General features: G+C 37.2%; 1 protein-coding gene and 1 pseudogene across 3 annotated transcripts in view; one reads left to right on the plus strand and one right to left on the minus strand.

The window, feature by feature from the left end:
• Positions 1 to 6,602: 6,602 nt before the first annotated feature.
• LOC128736450 (uncharacterized) lies at positions 6,603 to 7,595 on the plus strand (annotated as a pseudogene).
• A 10,415-nt stretch (positions 7,596 to 18,010) lies between these two features.
• The window catches only part of LOC128738231 (protein furry), a 159,020-nt gene continuing 156,850 nt past the window's right edge, over positions 18,011 to 20,180 (minus strand). For all 3 annotated transcript variants that reach the window (XM_053833220.1, XM_053833217.1, XM_053833219.1), the window contains 2 exons: positions 19,499 to 19,776; positions 18,011 to 18,806 (listed from right to left, as the gene is read on the minus strand). In XM_053833220.1, the coding sequence (XP_053689195.1) occupies positions 18,478 to 18,806; positions 19,499 to 19,776 (607 nt within the window). In that variant the 3' untranslated portion in view covers positions 18,011 to 18,477. The remainder of the gene's footprint in view (positions 18,807 to 19,498; positions 19,777 to 20,180) is intronic.

Consider the following 20,180-nt stretch of genomic DNA (forward strand, 5'->3'; position numbering starts at 1 on the left):
TGCCTTGAGTTACAAGAACTTATTACGGCTAGCAGGTTAATTGAACTAATTTTATTTTGTTATGATGGTTTCCCTAGTCTATGGGAGCATGTTGATATACTGAAGAAGGGAAGGGAAGGCTGATATTTGGTACCACACTGACTGCCATAATTGTACTCTGACGACCTTCTCGTTAAATGTTATTTATAGTGTGCCATTCGACCACAATATTTTCAAAATAATAACCTGAATGTAATTAATGGCATTAATTTCGCTTCCGGAGCATGATGGCTTTCTACTTAATACATAGTAGCCATGATGACTAGAGAACTCTACTCTACTCGCCATGGCAGGTAGGGTATGTTGCTGCTTCGTCGAAACTGCCTATCCCCGTTCTATCCAACACAAATTATTAAAAATATCAGCATTTTTATAACACACAATGCAAAACTAGTTATTCCCTAATATTTTAGTTTGTTGTCTATCCTACGCGATCAATCAAAGTGAGCTGAGATCTATTTAAATGCTTTTTATCATCAAAGAAATCTTACCAGCCAAATTTCCTACGTTTTTTCGTGCGACGAAGAAGAAAATGTCGACTAATCGTTTCTATTTCCGTCATTCATAGATGAAAATACCTCACGCAAGGCATTGTCGTTATTCTACAGCCAGGAAAACTTGCCTGACCTGCAGAAATTTTGCAGAATAACATTTGTCATGCCGTCCTACACAAATACATGCGCGTTGGCTTCGTAAACATTGTTGTGATTTTTAGTTCGGACGATGAAAAATTTTGATGGACGGATTTTAAAACGGTACGACAAATTTAAGATGTAAAGTCAGTTGCGTAATTTCAATCAAATCCTTTATTAATCGCTTTTTAGTGAATTCAAAGGGCACGAATCGGAAGGTAAGTGTGTTTTAGTCAAATCAGCACAAGAACTTTTGGAGTATTCATTAAATCCATCCAACAAATGATGAAAATTAGAATGGATTTGCTTATTACGACGGGAATTAGAAATAAACCCTACATAGTAGCCATGATGACTAGAGCACTCTACTCTACTCGCCATGGCTGTCACATGTCAATTGTCAACAGGTAGCAACGTGCATCGATTGCAAGAGTACTCAAATTGGATGATCCATCAATGATGACGCGCACACAGATAGCAAAATACGCAGTTCTTGTATAGTTTAGTATACACGCAAACGAAATGTATAGATTTCTTCTTTCTTCTTTTTTATCGTTTCAGGTATTCTACTAAGCCGCTCAAATAAACATTAGTTAATTTTATAGATTTCTGTTTGCAATTTCAGATCATTGCTCCGGGAACATATTTATCGTTTCGCTATCTAAAGTATGTTTTGCAAATGCAATTCTTAAACTGATAATATTTACTTACGGAATGACCACTAGGTATTACCGACCGACCAATATTATCACAACATATTCTACAGAATGAAACGCATGACATCCTACAACGTACCAGCGAGCGGTTCTGACCAAAATTGATGGTTTAAATGATTTATTGAGAATCCACCCGTGGAATTCACTGATGAAACTAGATTTGCTTCCACGAAATGGAATCGAGCTGAGGTTGAGCTCATTAAATAAATCGATCAGATGACGTGCAAGTGATGCTCAAGAATTAGTGCCAGAGCTCCTCCTAATTGAGAAATATTGGGCTACTGGAAACTAATTGAACATTAAAAAGAAAAATAATTGGATATTTTATTGCAAAACTTAATCAATTTAGAGGCATTCTAGTTTGACCAAATATTGATCGGAACACCCTTAACATATTCAGAAGCTCGATGAACAATTTTTATTGCCATCCCGTGTTTATGATTTTGTACCTAACTCCTCTTCGCTTCTGCCCCGCTCAGTCACACAAGTCTCAACACGATCTCAGGGTCGGCTCAACATTGCCGGAGGAAAAGCAAGGGATTGAGTAATAAAATCACTTGTTCAGATCGCTACCACGGTAATCCGCTCGCTGTTGTCTGGAGGGTCGAGGTTCGCCACGTGCTGGAATCTGCCCACCTGAACTTATCCGGTCCCTGGCTAATTGTGTCCGCATATCGGGTTTACTGGTAACTGGTATATCGGTTGTCGGCTGTTCGCGGAATGTCCAACCGCACTTATCGAATTCACCGGGCAGCGGTTGAAATAATCTTGCTCACGGATCACTCTTGCTCGATTTATATTGTTGGATATCACTTTCTCGTCGAATGCACCGGGCAGCGTTTATGAGATTTATGCTCCCGGGCTGGCCTGGTTCGGCCAATATTTTGGTATATCACTCCTTTAACGGTGGATGATTGCTGCTACTTGGCCGCAGCTTGCAAGTCCTTCGGTTTCACAGTACCCGTAGTTATAGCGAATTAATAGGGTATTGGCCACACTACTGGCGTACTTGTTCACTTATTCCACGGAAACGTGGTTTTTGACAGTATAAATGGTAAAACGCGACAAAGCCGTAGTACGGTCTGAAATCTTCTGCCATTGAACTCCTCATGGATCAGCCTACAACCTCTCTCCTTGAACGAGTTTAGCGGAACTTCCCATCCGAACTACTTTAAGGAGAAATTGCAGTTCAGTGTGTAGTGTATGAGTGTATAACAGGTGTAACAGTGTCAGGGCTGGGGTATAATTCCTAACTAGTTCATTTTAATCAACTTAAGAATTGTGCCATTGTCCCTAGGTAGCTAGCTTTTATTTTAATATTTAATGTCCATTATATTACTTTGTTTTTTTTTTGTATTTCAATTTATCAATAATAACGGGAAAATATTATAATTTTTGATTTTAGCATTTTAGCAGGTTAAGTGATTTTAAACCTCAATTTTATTTATTTATTCGCATGCCGATCTTTGGGACGAGCTAGAAAATAGCGAAAGGTCACAATTTGTCCGTATCTGCAAGCTTAACAGATGAAAAAAGCAGAGAACTGAAAGATAATCAAGACCAGAACAAACTTTTTATCGAATCAGATCCCACTTAGCAATTATCTATGAAAAAATTTCTCTCCGAGATGACGGGGAATGGCTCTTTACAGGTATTATACAACTTGTTATGTGACCAATCACAACTTTGCAACTTTTCAACAATTCTACGCAGGTGGTGCACCCACCACGGCGGCGGTGGGTGGCGGATTGAAACTAACGATGATAATTTTCACCGGTAGATACGTAAAGCGCACGTTTTACAGACAGGAGCTCGAATTTTTCTGTGTTGACCAACCCTCATCCATACTCAAAGCTAATTAGCCGTTTGTGTGCAGCCGTGCAAGGAATTTAACGAATTGCTTACAATTTGCTGTTCCATTCTCAAACAATTCTCATGAATAACGTCCGTCTACATGTTTTCGCTGAACAATTGGGATTATGGGTGCGAAAGTTATCGATGATTGTTGATGTTAACAAAAATAGTTACATTTGGTTTTTGGTAATGTTAGATTTAGTCTCCGAAAAAAAGCGATAATTACTGCTATTTTTATTGGTTCTGGCAGCACTGTCGTGGTACAACATACAACTACCGCTCGGCAAACACGCCATCTGGCACCTGATGTCGTTACGTTCTTGGGCCAAGATGTCAAATTCTCGGGAAGTGTTTCAAAAGTGCGTAAATCACAAAACGTCAACAAATTTGTTTTTTATTATGTTGTAACATGTAATGAAGGTGCTTATTTGATCAAATTGACGAAAATTTAAACTTCACTAATCTTAAACAGTTTTGACAAAATGACCGAACAGCTCTAGTTATACTTTTTTACATACACCTTTCTGGTAGCAAACCAACGAATGTGTGAAAGGAACTGTCATTTTAGATACGCTCTTATAAAATCAGCGCAAGTAACCGGAGAAAAACAAAATTGCACTACAATCACTTTCACCATTTTGAGCATACTTGCGGTTTTTTCTGTAAGCTGCTGATTATTTGTAATTTTATCTGACGGATATTTTGTTAAATGAAAAATGGCATCGGAAATATTTTCCGACTTGCAGCTGCTTCAGGGAACGTATTGTATTAATAGGAAGTTATTCCAAAAAACGTTTTTTGGCTATGTGTACGTATACTATCATGAATAACTCTAAAATTTTCTAAGCAATTTAAAGTTTTTTAAACATTTTTGGAAAGCTTAGAGGACGAGATTTCAGGATATATACACATTCACTATGGTTCTACAAAAGTTAGACGAGATTTTTTCAATTAAATATGAGATTTAACTGAAAAAATGAAATTTTTCTCACTTTAGAGGTTCACATACTAGCATGAATAACCAGGCATTCAATTTATCGTTTCAAATGCGCGATTTTCAATGAATTTTGCCTACTACGACTTATAACCTTGCAAAAGAGAAACGAAAATGTTTTATACATATGTATTGTCGCTCGTGAGCGCAGGCTATCCATATTTTTCTTTATCCCTAGAAACACGCGATCATGATTTGTTTATTTTTAATTTTTTGTAACACGAGTTTATCCTCTCTTTGTTGTGAGAGGATAAAGCAGTATCAGCCGTTTTTCAGAGACGAAAATAAACAGGTTACTATTGAATTTACCAAGCAACCAGCCAACAAGAGAGAGACATATAAAACAACCCAACTTATGTATTTGGGTATTACCATGGGTTTCATTATATACCTAGTATTGCATTAGAGTTTCGCGCCAATTCCACCTGCGATTTATATTTTTCATGGTTCACTACGAGCGGATAAATGTTTTTCAGGGAAAAATGCAATGAGATATTATCAACTCTCATTCTGTAGCGGAAAAATGTTTTTCTTTCGCTTTTTGTAAACAGATAACCACAGAATCTAGTTGTCATATGAGAATAATGGGTGAGCGAAAAACGTTTATCCTGCAGGTGAGTGAAAATTTTAATCACTGTGAATAACTCAATAATTTTTCAAGCAATTTTAAGTTTTTTATACATTTTTGGAAAGCTTAAAGGATAAGCTTTCAGGATATATATACATGCACTATGGTTCTACAAAAGTTAGACGAGATTTTTTCAATTAAATATGAAATTTAACTAAAAAAATAAAATTTTTCTCACTTTAGGGGTCCTTAAAGTGACCTTAAAAATTACCCACATTCCTCAGCTCAACATCACTTGTTTTATATTCAATCCTAAGACTTTGGTCAAAATGTCAGCCAAATCGGTCAACATTTGCAAATTTGATACCCATTTAAGAGTTGTAGAATTGATTGCTTCCCATATATCACCCGCCTAATCTAACAACTGAGCATCTTGTACACGATGAAAGATTAGGCGGGTGACATATGAGAGGCAACAAATTCTACAACTCTTAAAAATGGTCTCAAATTTGCAAATGTTGACCGATTTGGCTGAAATTTTGATCAAAGCCTTAGGATTGAATATAAAACAAGTGATGTCATTACACTAACACCACTTAACCAACATTGCCACACCTCTATATATCACATTGCAGTGCGAGAGCCGAGAGCCAAATTCGTGATGACGGAGTTCCATGATCCCTTTTACTCTCATGAACTTCCCATATACGGCGTATGAGAGCTTTTTTATTTCTCTCTTTTGCACTCTAACTTGCTTCACTCCAAATGTAAACTTTTAAAGGTTGCAGCACCATAACTCCGTCATCGCGAATACCCCAATGGAAAAAATTGTAAGATGGGATTTTTCGTACTTATGTGATCAAATATTAATCAACCTCACGCCACTATAACTGAGGAAAACAACAACAAACGTGCAAATTCCACCAACAGCAACAACAAATCACGCGACGATATGTACGTAAGGTTAATGTCAGCAAGCTCAATCAAGGCTATTTAAGAATAGGCAGATTAGTAGGAAGCAAAATAGGACGATTCGCCTGTCGCCTTACGCGAACCTTACGCGGGGAAAGCCAGAGCGGTTTTTTATGGGGTAATTTTGTTGACAGTGATGTTTTAAGCTGGAATCACACAGATCATCAGCGAACATCATCGGCAACGTATCGTAACGATCGTAAAGGCCCAGACACAATGCATACGGATTTTATTACTTTGCGGCAATTTGACAGTTTTTCCATGGGTTTTCTGCCAAATTTCCGCAACGTAGTAAAATCCGTAGGCATTGTGTCTGGGCCTTAACGGACCGTTACGTTCAATGTGCGCATTCACACGCGTCCGGAACGTCACATCACGGAACGTCAAGGCACTCGTGTGAATGCGCTTATTGAAAATTTATTTATTTATTGAAAATGCATGCGAGTATCACTGACGTTCCGTTACGATCGTTACGATACGTTCCGATGATGTTCGCTGACGGTCAGTGTGATTCCAGCTTTAAAGTTTTAACGAATGTTCGCAAACATGAAAACTTGAAGTCGAGCTAAAACCGAAAATTTAGATAATGTTGCAACTATACCCGTATATTTGCCTTAAAACACGTGATAAAACGGTTCAACCCAAAAAAACACGTGTTAAAATGGTCTAAACCGAAAAAAGACTTCCAAACTTCCAAGCGAAAATTTCTACCACTAACAAGCCCACTAAAGTTTCTGATTTTCCGGGCAAGCAAGTACTAGGAGAAGTGAAAGGTAAATATTCAAATTACTTTAGTTTTAAACATGTAAGTTTTATGTTTTATTGGAATGTGTTGCCCAGAAAACAGGAACGATGACGTATCGCGACAAACCATCAAGAAACTTAGAGCCATAGCTCTTCAGGAAGGAATTTCTGTGGGTGGACAGAAGGCGGAACTGAAGCAACGGTATTATATCAGCTTATGATTACAGTTCTACATTGCGGCATGCTACGATCTCTTTCCTGCTTCCTTTTTATCATACAGTGGCACCGACAGATTAATTTGAAGTCATCAAAAGTTAAATCAGTGACTGTAGTTCAACCTACAATTGATCCTACGGAGTTCGCGGATGTTGGATGTTGTATATCATGCGTGCGATGAGCGTTTGCAGGCTTCCGGAAATGGTTTAGTAGTGTGCAAATTTGGTCTTATTTTGTTGCACGATCTGCTCGACAGGGTTATTTTAGTGGAAAGCTTCTGAAAAACGCAGCTTTTTTAAGGAACATATCCTAATCAGTTTTCAAAAACTGTTTCCAATAACTTTTAAATAATCGATTGTTCATGCAGATTAACAGTACTTCTTTTTCAAATAAGAGGTTATTGTGGTGCTACCATTCGAAAGAGTACTATGTATTTGATGAAAGTCGAACATAACGGTAGCGCTATCACGAAAGCTACATTTACAGAATTTGAATTTGCAAAGACTGGTCAGTACAACGATGCAAATATATTTACATATTTATAATGTAGAATCTCTTTTAGGTTATCTCCAACAAAATCAAACCTGTACAGAGATTTTACAAACCTGGCATCGACCACCTAAAACACTGATCGATCAATGGTGTGCAGACTTATTAAGGAACTTTACAAAGATGCTCGATTCGATATGCTTCCCAAAATTACAACTTTACTCCGGAATGATTTAACAAAAAAAATGGTCAACAGCTCTCTGAACCGTGGTCTACGAATGACAATACATAGAAGCCGATATGTCCGGGACATGCCCAATTACTTTAGGGAGCATTGTTACACCAAGTCAATACAATCTCGTATTGAATAAGGAAACTAGGAAACATTGACAGGTTCATGAATTATATAATAGAGGCGCCTCAATAAAACGCTAGTGCCAACTAAAGGCTTTTATTATCAGAAATCAGAGCAGAGGCAGTGTCCTATTGTGAAATTTATTAATAAAAAATAATTAATTTTTTTGGTTAATAGACGCAGCCACTTAAATGGAAGAGGAAGATCAAGATCCGGCATAAATACCTAAGGATCGCACAGTGAAACACGATCAAAAACTGCAACAATCATCTCAGCGGCTTCCATTTTCCAATGTCTCGAGTAAGTATTGTCCTTCTACACACTCAGTTTTGTTTTTTTCGATTCAGTAAATGGCAAATTTAAACGACTGTTTCGGAACATGTTTGGATGTGGCCAGTGGCCAGTATTGTCCTGTTGTACACTTAACATGACTTTTATTGAACTAGCCATGCATTTCTGAGTATTTAGAGGTGGCGTATGATAGATGTTAGGGTTCGGTTCTAGTTGGAAATCGACCATAAACCTAATTTTAATTTCAGTAATTCAAGGGGTAATTCATAACCGAACTGTATATGAACTAAGTGTGTATTTATAAGTTCTTTTCTGCATTACTAATGGATATTAGTAGCTCGCAATCTTTGCCGTCAGAGTCAAGGTCAGAGGTAAAACTGAGCCAGGAAGGGCTATCTAGCGACTGTTTTCCAAATAAAAAACTGGCTGACTCTGAATCGTTTCCTGAGTATTCTGCCAAACGATGTCCTGAAAGTAAACCGGTTTGGGAAAGTGTTCAACGATACCCTCACTTTGAACGAGTCTGAATAGGCTAAGTAACGCTGGATGATATAATGCTACTTTTAACGCGAATAAATAATTCCGCTGCGATCAGGAATAATTTCAGGTAAATGGAACCAAATGATGCCTATATATTTTTCCATTAAAGGTTTTTTGAGACTAACTGTTTAAAAATCGAACAAAAATCAACAAAGATGGATGGTCCTAATTTTTGATATCGGGAACTTAAAGGTTAATGAAAGCTAAAAAGCTTTTCAAGTCTGATCACATCACGAAAATGTCGGCAACACGTTCAACGGAGACAGAGATACGTGTGTGCCTAATGGAGTTTGAATGTGCGATAGCTTATTCAGTGGATGAAGCAAAAATGTAGAGATTCTTCCAAATTATATCTGGTTTTGCATTTATGATATTTACAGATGAATTAAAATTATTGAGAAATGACCTATTTCATAAAGATTGAATGGAAATATGGTATATTAATACTTAATTAGAGATTTCAATTTTAAATCTGGTGCGCTTCCGTCGCATCAATGCCAATGCCAATGCCAATGCCAACAGATTCAAAGTGTAATGCTTACGTGTTTTTCCCTCATTGATGTTTTGTACTCCAATGCGCCATCATCCTTCGTCATTCACAGTAAAATATCTAGTCAAATAATCCAGAATTCACATGTTTTCACATCCGACAAAAGCACGGCACAACTTCTGAATAAATTATTGACGCAGAATAGCTTCCCGGAAACGGTGCCTGGTTAGAGCAAATGGTACACACAGCAACGAGATACCTAGGAAATGTTTTCTGTACATTACACCTAGTTTTTAATAACCGGACATAAAGCTACCCCTTTTATTCTCTTTCTGAAAGAAGGCTTTATATTAATTCAATTTTAATTACTGATTAATACAGATCTTACATTTAAATTTAATTGGTATTCAAAATAGTATAACCCCACGAAGCAAGGCTCCCTTTTACATCCTGTTTTACCCCAACAAGTTTTTGTATGTTTTCATCAGAAAATGTTCCCCTCAACCCACAATTTTGCACCGGTTCTCAAAGTACCTACCTTTATTGTAGGCAAACGAACGCGTTGTCGACTGAATGCGAGATTGGATAAAATTATATTTTATTTCCTACGAATAGGGATAAGTCTTCGCAGTTCAGCAAGCTAGTTAGTAGAAATGGAATAAACTCAACAGATGAAAAATCAACAAACTTTTTCCCTGTCATCCCACGGAAGGCGTTTGCTATCATAGAAAGTATACTTACCAGTGTCTGAATGGTAAGGTCCGCCAGTATTCGAACTTTTCACTAGCAATTTTAACGCCAACACTCCATATCCACGGTGCTTGAAAATAACTGAACCAGTAATATGTAAAGCAACGCACATTAACGAAATTCAAACAATCAACGATCCTTGAGAACCGCCATCCACACAAACATTCCTTGCTACAAAATTGGATCATCTCGTGCGTGTGTATTTCCTGCCATCCTACACAACTCGCCTGCCGATGGTTGTTTGTTCTATCGAGTCGAAATTAGAACGCCTCCGGCGGTGGAGACGCGGAAAACCACTTCGCAAACCTACTCGGTCGCTAGCGTAATTGTTCCTTCAGCTGCAGATAGAAAACACAAACATGCTTCTTGTGAGACGAATTCAAAATTAACAACAGAATTGCAAACCTCAAGCGATGTCCATTTATGTGCACCCACCGATATAGTTTCTTAAGGGGGCGTAGATCACACTCGGTTACACCCGCGTCGCTTCGTTTAAGCTAATCAGAGGTAAAGTCAGAATCAGCCATAAATTACGAAACATCTAACGACTGTCTGCTTGTTGAGATCACTCGCGTGCCCAGGCTAGGGGGCACACTGAGACAGATGCCACAGCTTCTCTGTAAAATTTTATGTCAAACAAAATAATTTCAATTCCTAATTTAAGAAGAAAATGTTAGTAAATTTTCTTAGTAGATGCATTGCCAATGGACCTAGAAGTAGTCCGTCTCCTGCTGTTCACCAGGAAAAGAAGCAAAAACCCGATTTAATCCACCTAGTGGTGAAAGGAACCTTTGTTATACGGTCTTACTTGCTATTTGAGATAGAAATCGACACGTTTTCGGAACATAATTCATCTATTGGTTAACGTTGCGTAATGCGTTGGTTTACATAAAATTTTTGAAAATTGAATAAGTTTACAAATTTTGAACAAAATAGGAACACTTTTAAATTTTGATAGATCCTTTTTTCATGTAATTGCTGAGTAAGGATAAGTAAGTTGTTATTAATTTGAGTAAGTGAAAATAAACGTAAGTTGTAAGAGGAAATCTTATTCTTTAACATATACATTGCCTAGTAAAAGTCTAGTTTATAGATTTTTGAACTATGCATAATTTCCTGTAATGCCATTCTATTTGATTAACATCAATAGAGTTTTCTTGAATAATTTTAATCAATTTTTATTAACCTTCGGTTACTCACGCTGTTGTATTTTGTACAACACGTGTAGGGTTTTCAACGCCATACTGTTATAAAGTTACAAATCGTTGTTTAACTAACGAATATTCTTCAATAAACTTATTCTGAGCAAAATGTCATAATTATTCAATGCATTAATAATTTAAATTGTTTGAAAAATAGATCAGCATAAACCGCCATCACAGAAACGAAACATATGGAAAAATGGTGTCTGTGTGCAGCAAAACTAGCTAATGTAAAATGTTTAAAATGTATCCGTCTGCTGGTAGTCGAGTAATTCGTAGTCAAAATTAAGGTATTTTTTATAATCAAAGTTCTACAGTTCCTAAACAAGCAAACATAGAGGTATACTATATAATAATATGCTCTATAACTTTGCAGAACACATCAATGTGTTATATTGACACTGAAGAAAAATATTTTATTTATTTCACTTTTAGGGGGATTAATCAAAATTTGAATTCAACCAAACGATAGAGCTTTTAATTTCAAGAAACTATTCTAAAGGTTCGATAAACCTAAAACCAAGTTTTCCCAGTCAAAACGCACGTTTTCTTTGGTTTGAGGCTATTGTGCGCGCGAGTAACTGTGTTGCAAAAGTTGGCGCGAGTGTTCGAGGGTTAATATCTTTTGACCGGTACAACCAATTCTTATGAAATTTTGCATATATATTCGTAGTGTCAAAACCTCTCGTTTGATATTAAAATAATTGAAATTAGGTAAATTATCTTGGTTAAAATCATTATAAATTATTGTTTATTTTGGTGTGGTGTATACGGTTGCTCATAACTTTCAAATTAAACGTCCAATCAAAAAACCATTCAATAGTGATCTATTAGGATATATTATCTTTCAAATGAGACTAATAGCGCATAAATCGGTTTGGCCGTCTCTAAGAAACAGGCGATAATTATTACCTTGTCAAAACAGGTTTTTTAAGCATAACTGTTAAACTACTTGTTTGTTTTCAATTAAAAATTTCTGAATAATTTAGCTTTAATAAGGGCTTTCATTTGATACTAAGATCGTTGAAATCGGTCATGTAGTTCTAGAGAAACCCGTGTCACGTATTTTTCACATTTTTGTTTATAACTTTTAAACGAAACGTCGTGTCACGAAGCAACTCAATAGTGATCTACTAGACAATAATACCTTTCAAACAAAAGTAATAGCGAACGAGTCGGTTCAGCCATCTCTGAGAAACAGGCGATAGAAAAAATCATTACATACAAACACACACACACACACACACACACACACAGACATTGCTCAAATCGTCGAACCCTATCGATTGGTATATGTGACTTGGCCCTCCGGGCCTCGGATCAATTTCGTGTTTTTCGACCAATTTTTAAACCTTTGTTATAGTATAACAAAGGTAAAAAGGGAGAAAAAACGGAAAAGCACACGAAAGAAAACGGGGCAAAACTGGATAAACAGGATAGAAAAACTACAAGGTATACAGCCCTTAAGGTTGTACGAAAGAGTGAAGTAGGACTATATCAGATCATTATATCAAAGACTAATATAAACTGCATTTCTGGCATTTGTATGTTTATAAGAATCTGTGAGTGCCATTGTTTAAGTGAATGTTTAAAAGAGAAGACCGAAATATTCTGATCAAATTCTACATTGAATGCAATGGTGGCTATGAAAATACGAGGAAGGGGGTTCATCAACATACAACGCCTGCAACCAACGAGACATAGGAGGGGCTCTGTAGCCGCAAGGTTACCGAGTCTGCTTTGACAAGCGAAAGGTCATGGGTTCGAATCTTAGTAGAATCAGGCCATTCGATGTCAAAGTGACTTTAGCATGGGTTTATTCTCAGGCCCCTCATCGCCCTTCCTTCATGCTGAGTTCTATATTATCCCGATATGGCCTATTGACAGTGCAAAAATGAGACCCTTATAGTAAAAATGCACTGGTTTGCTACGCCGGGGATGACTATAATTGGGGACTGTGCGCTGTCATGTGGAACGAGGTTGGTAAAGTAGAGTAAAGTATTGAAAGAAGGGTACCCAATTACACACAAGCACGCATAAAAAAAAAAAATTCAATAAGCATATCGCTCACTCAATAGCGACTATAGCCAAAATAAATGCAGTGCGGGTTATACAACAAACACCCGGGCGATATCACAATAGATCTAACCATAATGGTCGCAGTGATGAGTCCATACAGGAAAAAAAAAAACGAGACATAGAGATTTGTTTTAAAAATCACTCGTGTGCATCATAAAGGTTGAAATAGTAATGAATGAACAGCCCACAGATTATTGTATTAATATGATTATGCGTAGCTTGACATGTTTTAATAATCTTATTTTAACTCGATTGTGGCCTTTAAAAGGGCCATTGATTTCAAATAACATTAAAGCCAAAGCGTTCATCGCAAATATGACGTGCCATTCGAATGTCCTTCTCTTTTGACATGAACGGCAACAGGCACGTAAGTTAACGGCGTCGATTCACTGTCTCTTGCTACGAGAAGGCTTTACTAGTTTACTTTCACAGCTTACCGCTTGTTACATAGCAGAAAATATGGCACAAGCGCAAAAATTTCAGATTTATTTGTATGAGACTACTTATCCTACCACAGGAGTGAGGGGTCTCAAACCATCATAAAATAAATGCATGCCTGCAAAAACCATCACATGCCTAATTTGGTTCCATTTGCTTGATTAGTTTGTCGAGTTTTGATGAAATTTGTGCTTCATTTGTATAGAAGCCCCCCCTCTTACGCCCTCCATAAAATTGCTCTCTTACCCCCGTCTATAAAATTGCTGGTCATTTTATCTATCCAACGACATATAAATTGTTCAGTTTTGTTCAGTAGTTTAGTTTAGTAGTTATAACCATTTGAAATCTTTAATTCAAACGTTACACTTCTATTTTCGTTTTCACAAAGTGCTACCCAGTCCCGGTATAGTAAACAAAGACGTAGTCCTACGTCAAAAGAATAAAACTTGCATGAAAAACAGAAAAAACGTGACAGAATGGCAGCGGAAACGGGACATAAAAAGAGAACAACAAGTGGAGAAAAATTGGAGAAAAAGAGGAAAAACGATGCAGAAACGAAGGAGACTAGACAGAAAAATATGGAAAAACGGAAGAGAAAAGAAGAAAAATCCACATTGAAAACGGAAAAATGAGGATAAACTGGAAAAAAAGAGAAAAAACGGGAGCAGGAAATTGAAGAAACGAGAATAGAAAAAGAGGAAAAACAGGAAAGAATAAGACAAAAAATGGAATAGCAAAAAATAGAAACAGAAGACAAAAAGGATAAAACGGAAAAGAAAAGCCAAACACGACTGGATAGGAAAACGAAACACGGGAAAGGAAAGAAGTTAAAGAGCGAAAAAGCACAAAAATAATAAAAAAAAACATGCCCGAAAACGTGAAAAAATGAAAGAAAAAACGCAAAACGGAACGGAGGACTCAGGAAAAGGGCGAAAAACAGGACAGTAAAAGAAGAAAAAGGAATAGTAGGAAACACCAGGCAGAAAAACGAAGGAGCATAAAAAACAAAAAAAACGGTCTGTATTCCCTTATAGAAAATAATAGAAAATAACAGAAACCAAGGAAAACGAGAATAGCGAGAGTAAAAAAAGCGATAGAAGTAACGAGAAAAACGAAAAATAGAAGTCAAACGGGATATAAAAGGAGAAAGACGGGACAAAAAAACGAGAAATGGGACAGCAAAACAAGAAAAGAAAAACAGGAAAAACGGACAAAAGAAAGAGGTAAAACGGAAGAGAGAAAAACGAAAATTAGGAATTTAAAAAAACCGGAAAAGAGAGGGAAAAGGGACCTAAAAATACCGGACATCAAAAAGAGGAAAACGAAACATACAAAGACGAAAAAGGAGAAGGAAAGGATATAACTAGAGTTAGAAACGGACGAAGACTGGAAACAAAAAAAAAGGGATAAAGAGAAAAGAAAAAAAAGGAAAACGCGATAGAAGAAAACAAAACGCGAGCGAAAAACATGAGAGAAAGTAAGATTAAAATGAAGAGAAAATGGCGCAGGGAACGCTATCCTAAAAAAGAAAAGCGGAAGGCAATAACCAAACAGTATAGAAAAGGAAAAATCGGAACAAAATGTGGAAAACGGGACTGAAAAAGAGAAAAAAGGAAACAGAAAAGAGGTAAAACGTGTGGGCAACAAAGACGAAAAATATCAATTTTAATTTCAAGTAAAACTTTGTATCTTACGCATCCAGATATGAATTGAAGCAAAACTTCAAGTCAAAACTAGCCCAAATTTAATTCTAATTGAATGTCCAATGTCAAGTTCAATTTCAAATTTAATGTCAGATTTAAACTATGATTTCGAATTCAATTTCAAGTACAATGTGAGTTCCAATTTCAAGTCTAATTTCAAATGTAATTCCAAGCCTAATCTCAAGTTCAATTTAAATCCAATTTATGTCCAATTTGCAGTCCAATATGAAGGAATACCTTAAGTCTAAATTAGTCCATAGTCAAATCTAATTTGTCTAATTTGTGACGTGGGGCATGTCAAGTCCGATTTCAGGTCTAATTTCAACTGTAATTTCTAGTTTAGTTCCACATCTAATTACTCAACTGCTTAAAACTGGTATGGAGTTGACTAAGTTAGCTTACTTACAACTACGGTTAAACCAAAAAAATAAATAACTATTCTGGGTTATCATTTACAACACTGATTCGCATTCAATTCATCAGATTCGACGAAATTGTTGATAGCACCATTCATTGTGATAGATTGACATGAAGTATAATTGTCTTACAACTAACTTGTGGATAGCCAGTTAAAATATTAATAAGCTAACGTCCTCTGCATCTTCTTTTCGACACCCTACTTTACAGCTATTTGACAGAAATAAATTTTAAACTATGTAAGGAATTGCAAGCAACTAATTGACGCAAAGCAGGAAAAGAAACGTTCAAAAACAATTCTCGGATAAGAAAGTCGCTCGCTTTAGGAATTGCTGCGTCACGTCACATGCACAAATATCCCTTCAGCCCTGTTTCCGTGCAGCAAAACAGTTCCGAGCAAATTCTTGCAGTATATGGGATTGCATTTGCAATCCTGTCTATGACGTTTCACTTTCAGGACATCAAATCCAGACTAGATTCAATGTTTAAACATAAAATCGGTTGATGAAGAGGGGTGGTTGTATACTTTAACAAAATTGTTTACATTCAGGACATAAAATTGGCCTAGGTCAGTCACATGTTCAAACGATAAAATTGATTGAAGAAAAGCGGTGGTTTTACACTCTGGCGTACTTCCCAAGCACGGATAGCACGGAAACTTCGTAAAGAATCTTCGACCTGTCTGTAGGGGGGGGGGGAAATGTTACCTTTATTTTAGTAAAAGGAAACCACATTAAACAGAAGGTGTGTTTAACTGCTTGACAGACCCTGCCTGTGAAACAAGATAAACAAGATGACAACTTTTTGAAAAAAAAATTGTCTTATATCGAGATATCCATATAGCCCCTACACAAGCTACCTTCCTGAGAAACGTAATCCCACGTTTCAAGTTGAAAAGAAGAAAACTGGAGAGAAAAGGGCAAAACAGAAAAAACGAGTATAAGCTACACAGAAAAAGAGAAAAAGCGCGAATAGGTAAATGGAGAAACGAGAACAGAAAAAGAGGAGACCGCTTCACAGAAAAAGAAAAAAAGGAGGGACAAAAATAAAAACAGAAGACAAAAGGGATAAAACGGATACAAAACCGAACAGAAAAAGAAGACGAATATACGAATGGGATATAGAAGGAATTAAGCAAAAAAAACCAAAATGACAAAAAACAAGCCTTAAAACGAATAAAAACAGCAACACAAACGAAAAGCTGAGTAGAGGAAAGGGAAAACAGGAAAAACGGGCCAAAACAGAATAAACGTTACAGAAAGGGTGGAAAACGGCGCATCAGAAAGAGATGGAGGGGACGGTACAAGAAAGTAACGAAACAAAGGTGTTTATAGTGTCTAAACAGAATGGGACAATTCGGGAGAAGAAGTTGAATTTCTAATTCGATGTTAATGGGTCCCAGTATAGCTTGGTTCGTTCGAAAACACGAAAAAAGGAAAAAAGGAAGAGAAAAGAAGAAAAACGAGAAAGGAAATAACAGAAAACAAATGAACAACATGAGGAAAAACAGAACTTAAATAAAAAAGTGGGACAGAAAACGAAAAAAACGGAAAAAACAAAACAGGAAATACAGGACAGAAATAAACTTGAGAAAAAGGAAAACCGGAGAGTGTCAGGAAAAACCAAAAAACGGTACAGAAATGGAGAAATAACAAAACAAAAAGTGTAAAAACGGGACTGGAAAAGAGGTAAAACGCGTGAGAGACAAAAATATTAATTCTAATTTCAAGTCAAAGTTTGTGCCTAACTTCTGATCCATGTCCGGTTTAAAGTAAAACTTCAAGTTAAAGTTAGTCCAAATTCCAGTCTAATTTAATGTTAGTGTCATGTTCAATTTTAAATTCGATTGTGTACATGAAATTTTTAGACAAATATCAAGCATAATTTCAAGTCTAATTAAATTTCAATTTTATGTTCAATATTAAGTTAGATTTTAAGTTAGATTTTAACTCTGATTTCGAATCCAATTTTAAGTACAATTTAAATTCCAGTTTCAAGTCTAATTTCAAATGTACATCCAAGTCTAATCTCACACCAAATCCAATTTAAATCCAATTTTAAGTCTAATTTCAATTTTCATTTTATGTCCAACTTTCCAGTTCAAAGTCAAAGTCAAGTCTAATATAATGTCTTATGTCAAGTCCGATTTCAAGTCCAATTCTCGCCGAGGACCCGGGTTCAAATCACAACCCCGCAGAAGTCACGAATGACATAAGCTGTTAAAGTGACTATAATCTAACAAAAAAAAGTCCAATTTCAACTAGTTCAGTCCTAAACCTAGTTGCTAGTCCGATTTTAACTTTAATCGTGAATTCTATCACACCCGAAAATCAGAAGTTTTCAACCTAATCGGTCGGTATTTTTGTGATAAGTATTAATAGATTCCCCATCTTACGATTACTCCGTTTTTGCACGCCAAAATATTATTCTGAATGTTTCGGTGCCCCACCTTTCGTTTATGTCTGGGCACGCTAATGGTTAAGCTGTGCTGTTTACTAACGGATGTGATACTCAACTCGTCTCCAATACGTGGAAAAATAGATACACTAGAACGCGTGCTATATAAATTGATTATATTGTAGTGTTTATTCGTAAAACTTTATGATGCCTTTTAATCTCTAAAAAATTACGACTTCATACGTATATTATTATTTACCCGAAGGTAAACTGTAACATATTAATTCATTCTGCACGCAGCAACAGTCGTCAAGTCCCCAGTCGGTGGCAATCAGATAAGTAGTTGACATTCACATTCAAATCATTACTCAACCTATCGTGTTTAACTCTGTAGAGGATTATTTATCCAGCTCCGTTGATCCGGAAACTGTTTACCTGACACTTGTGTAAAATTACAGCGCTCTCGGCTTTCGAACAGCCGGGCAAACATAAATCAATGATTTCCGTTACAGTTGGCAATGCGCAGCAAATTAAAAGTAATTAATTAGAACCTATCCTGACCGACCGGGGTTTTGCAGTCTTCGATGCAACCTACAGCGTAGTGATAATATCAACCGTATCCTTAAATGGGTTGGTTGATGCCAGCACTGGACCAAGCGGAACCGCGCCACCGGAGGCATGTGGCGACGGAGGTGAAACTCCAATGCCAGGTGCTGGAATGCCGCCCACCGCTGTTGACCCGGTGCCAACCGGAACAGTCGTCATTGTGGTTACCGTCGACGACGATGAGCTGGTGTTGTTGACTGCCTTCAGTCCGATCTCCATGTTGGACAGGGCGGACGATACGTGCAACAGATTTTCCATCAGTATTTGGTAAATTTCACTCAGCTCGATTTCCGACCGAGAAGCGATGAATACATCTGTCGAGTAGATTGAAAATGTGTTGTTGATTATTTATTGCCCTCGTTAACGGCAACGCCGCAGAGATCAGTATTTCAATTTTTGGGAACGAAAAAAACAGGAATCAATTTCTTCACTGCTCTTCAAACTTCCTTGAAAAGATAAAGTTGGAACCGTTTAAACTAATTGCCATTAATTCAAACAAATTTGAAAGCCTTTGATGAAACAGAATGCTCGTATCACTGAAATATTCCAGCCAGCACTCAACCCCAATCAGTGAATTGGGGTCCGCGGTGTCCAATTGATTCAATTCGCAAACCATTCTTTTTCTTCTTGAAACTTATTTTGGCAGTTACGAATATCAATTTGTCCCCTGGAGGAAAAGACAAGGAAACAAAGACAAATTGCATTCCAAACATTTGAATAAACCGCTAGAAGCGGAAAATGAAACGAAGCGAGGAAAATCTTATTTCATGTTTACGAGTTCCACAGATTGCCTTCCCCGTTGCGGACCCAATCAGCTATTGCAATACAATTGCCCTATGGTGAATCTTTACATTCAGATTCTATAATCTCAAACAACGCAACAAGCACATGAAAGTGTTTGTTCAAGATACACAAACGTATATGCAATTCCCAAAAATCCCAAAAAACCGAAGCTCGTTACCGTTCGCCAAGAAAACACAAGAAGAAAAAAATACATTTCACTTACCGTTACGCTCCTTAGTAAGTCTCTGCGAGTAGATGTTCAGGATAATCGATAAATCATCAGTGGATTTGAATTCCGAACTGATGCCGTAACCGCCACCACCAACACCACCGCCGCCGAAACTTGAATCAAGTTGCAATCCACAGCCACCGCTGCTGCTGCCAGCGCCAGCGCCGCTGGTTCCACCGCCACCGCTCGTTCCCGCCGAGAGGTTGTAATTCGAGGACGATAAGTTCGACATTTGTTTGTGCTGCTTTACGTGATTTATGGCTGCCGACCATCTGCGGAAAAAGCAAAATTGAAACATAAAGACCATCATTAGAGTAAGTATCGGTCAGCTGCTGGAGGAAGTGCAATTTTGTGAACATTCGGACCGGTCGACCGGCAACCAGTTGAGAAGGGGGGGGGGAAAAAATTGATAATTTGTCATCGCTGCAGAGCACACATTCATTGTTACCGAGAAGTAGGGTTCCCGCGAAAATCATGGTCATCACGAGTTTGGGAAGAAAAAAAACTATAGGAAAGTGGTATCCCACGAGCCGCTCTTTTCGATCTGGAAATCAATTCGGAATCGTTATAAAATTCTCATTACAGGATGAGTATTACTGTCAGTGTTTTTTGCACGTGTTAAATTAAAAGTGGGTTAATTGCAGACGTGTCATTTTTTCGTTTAGAGTGTATTCAA

The sequence above is a fragment of the Sabethes cyaneus genome, chromosome 2, assembly GCF_943734655.1.
Source record: "Sabethes cyaneus chromosome 2, idSabCyanKW18_F2, whole genome shotgun sequence".
Lineage (NCBI taxonomy): Eukaryota > Metazoa > Arthropoda > Insecta > Diptera > Culicidae > Sabethes > Sabethes cyaneus.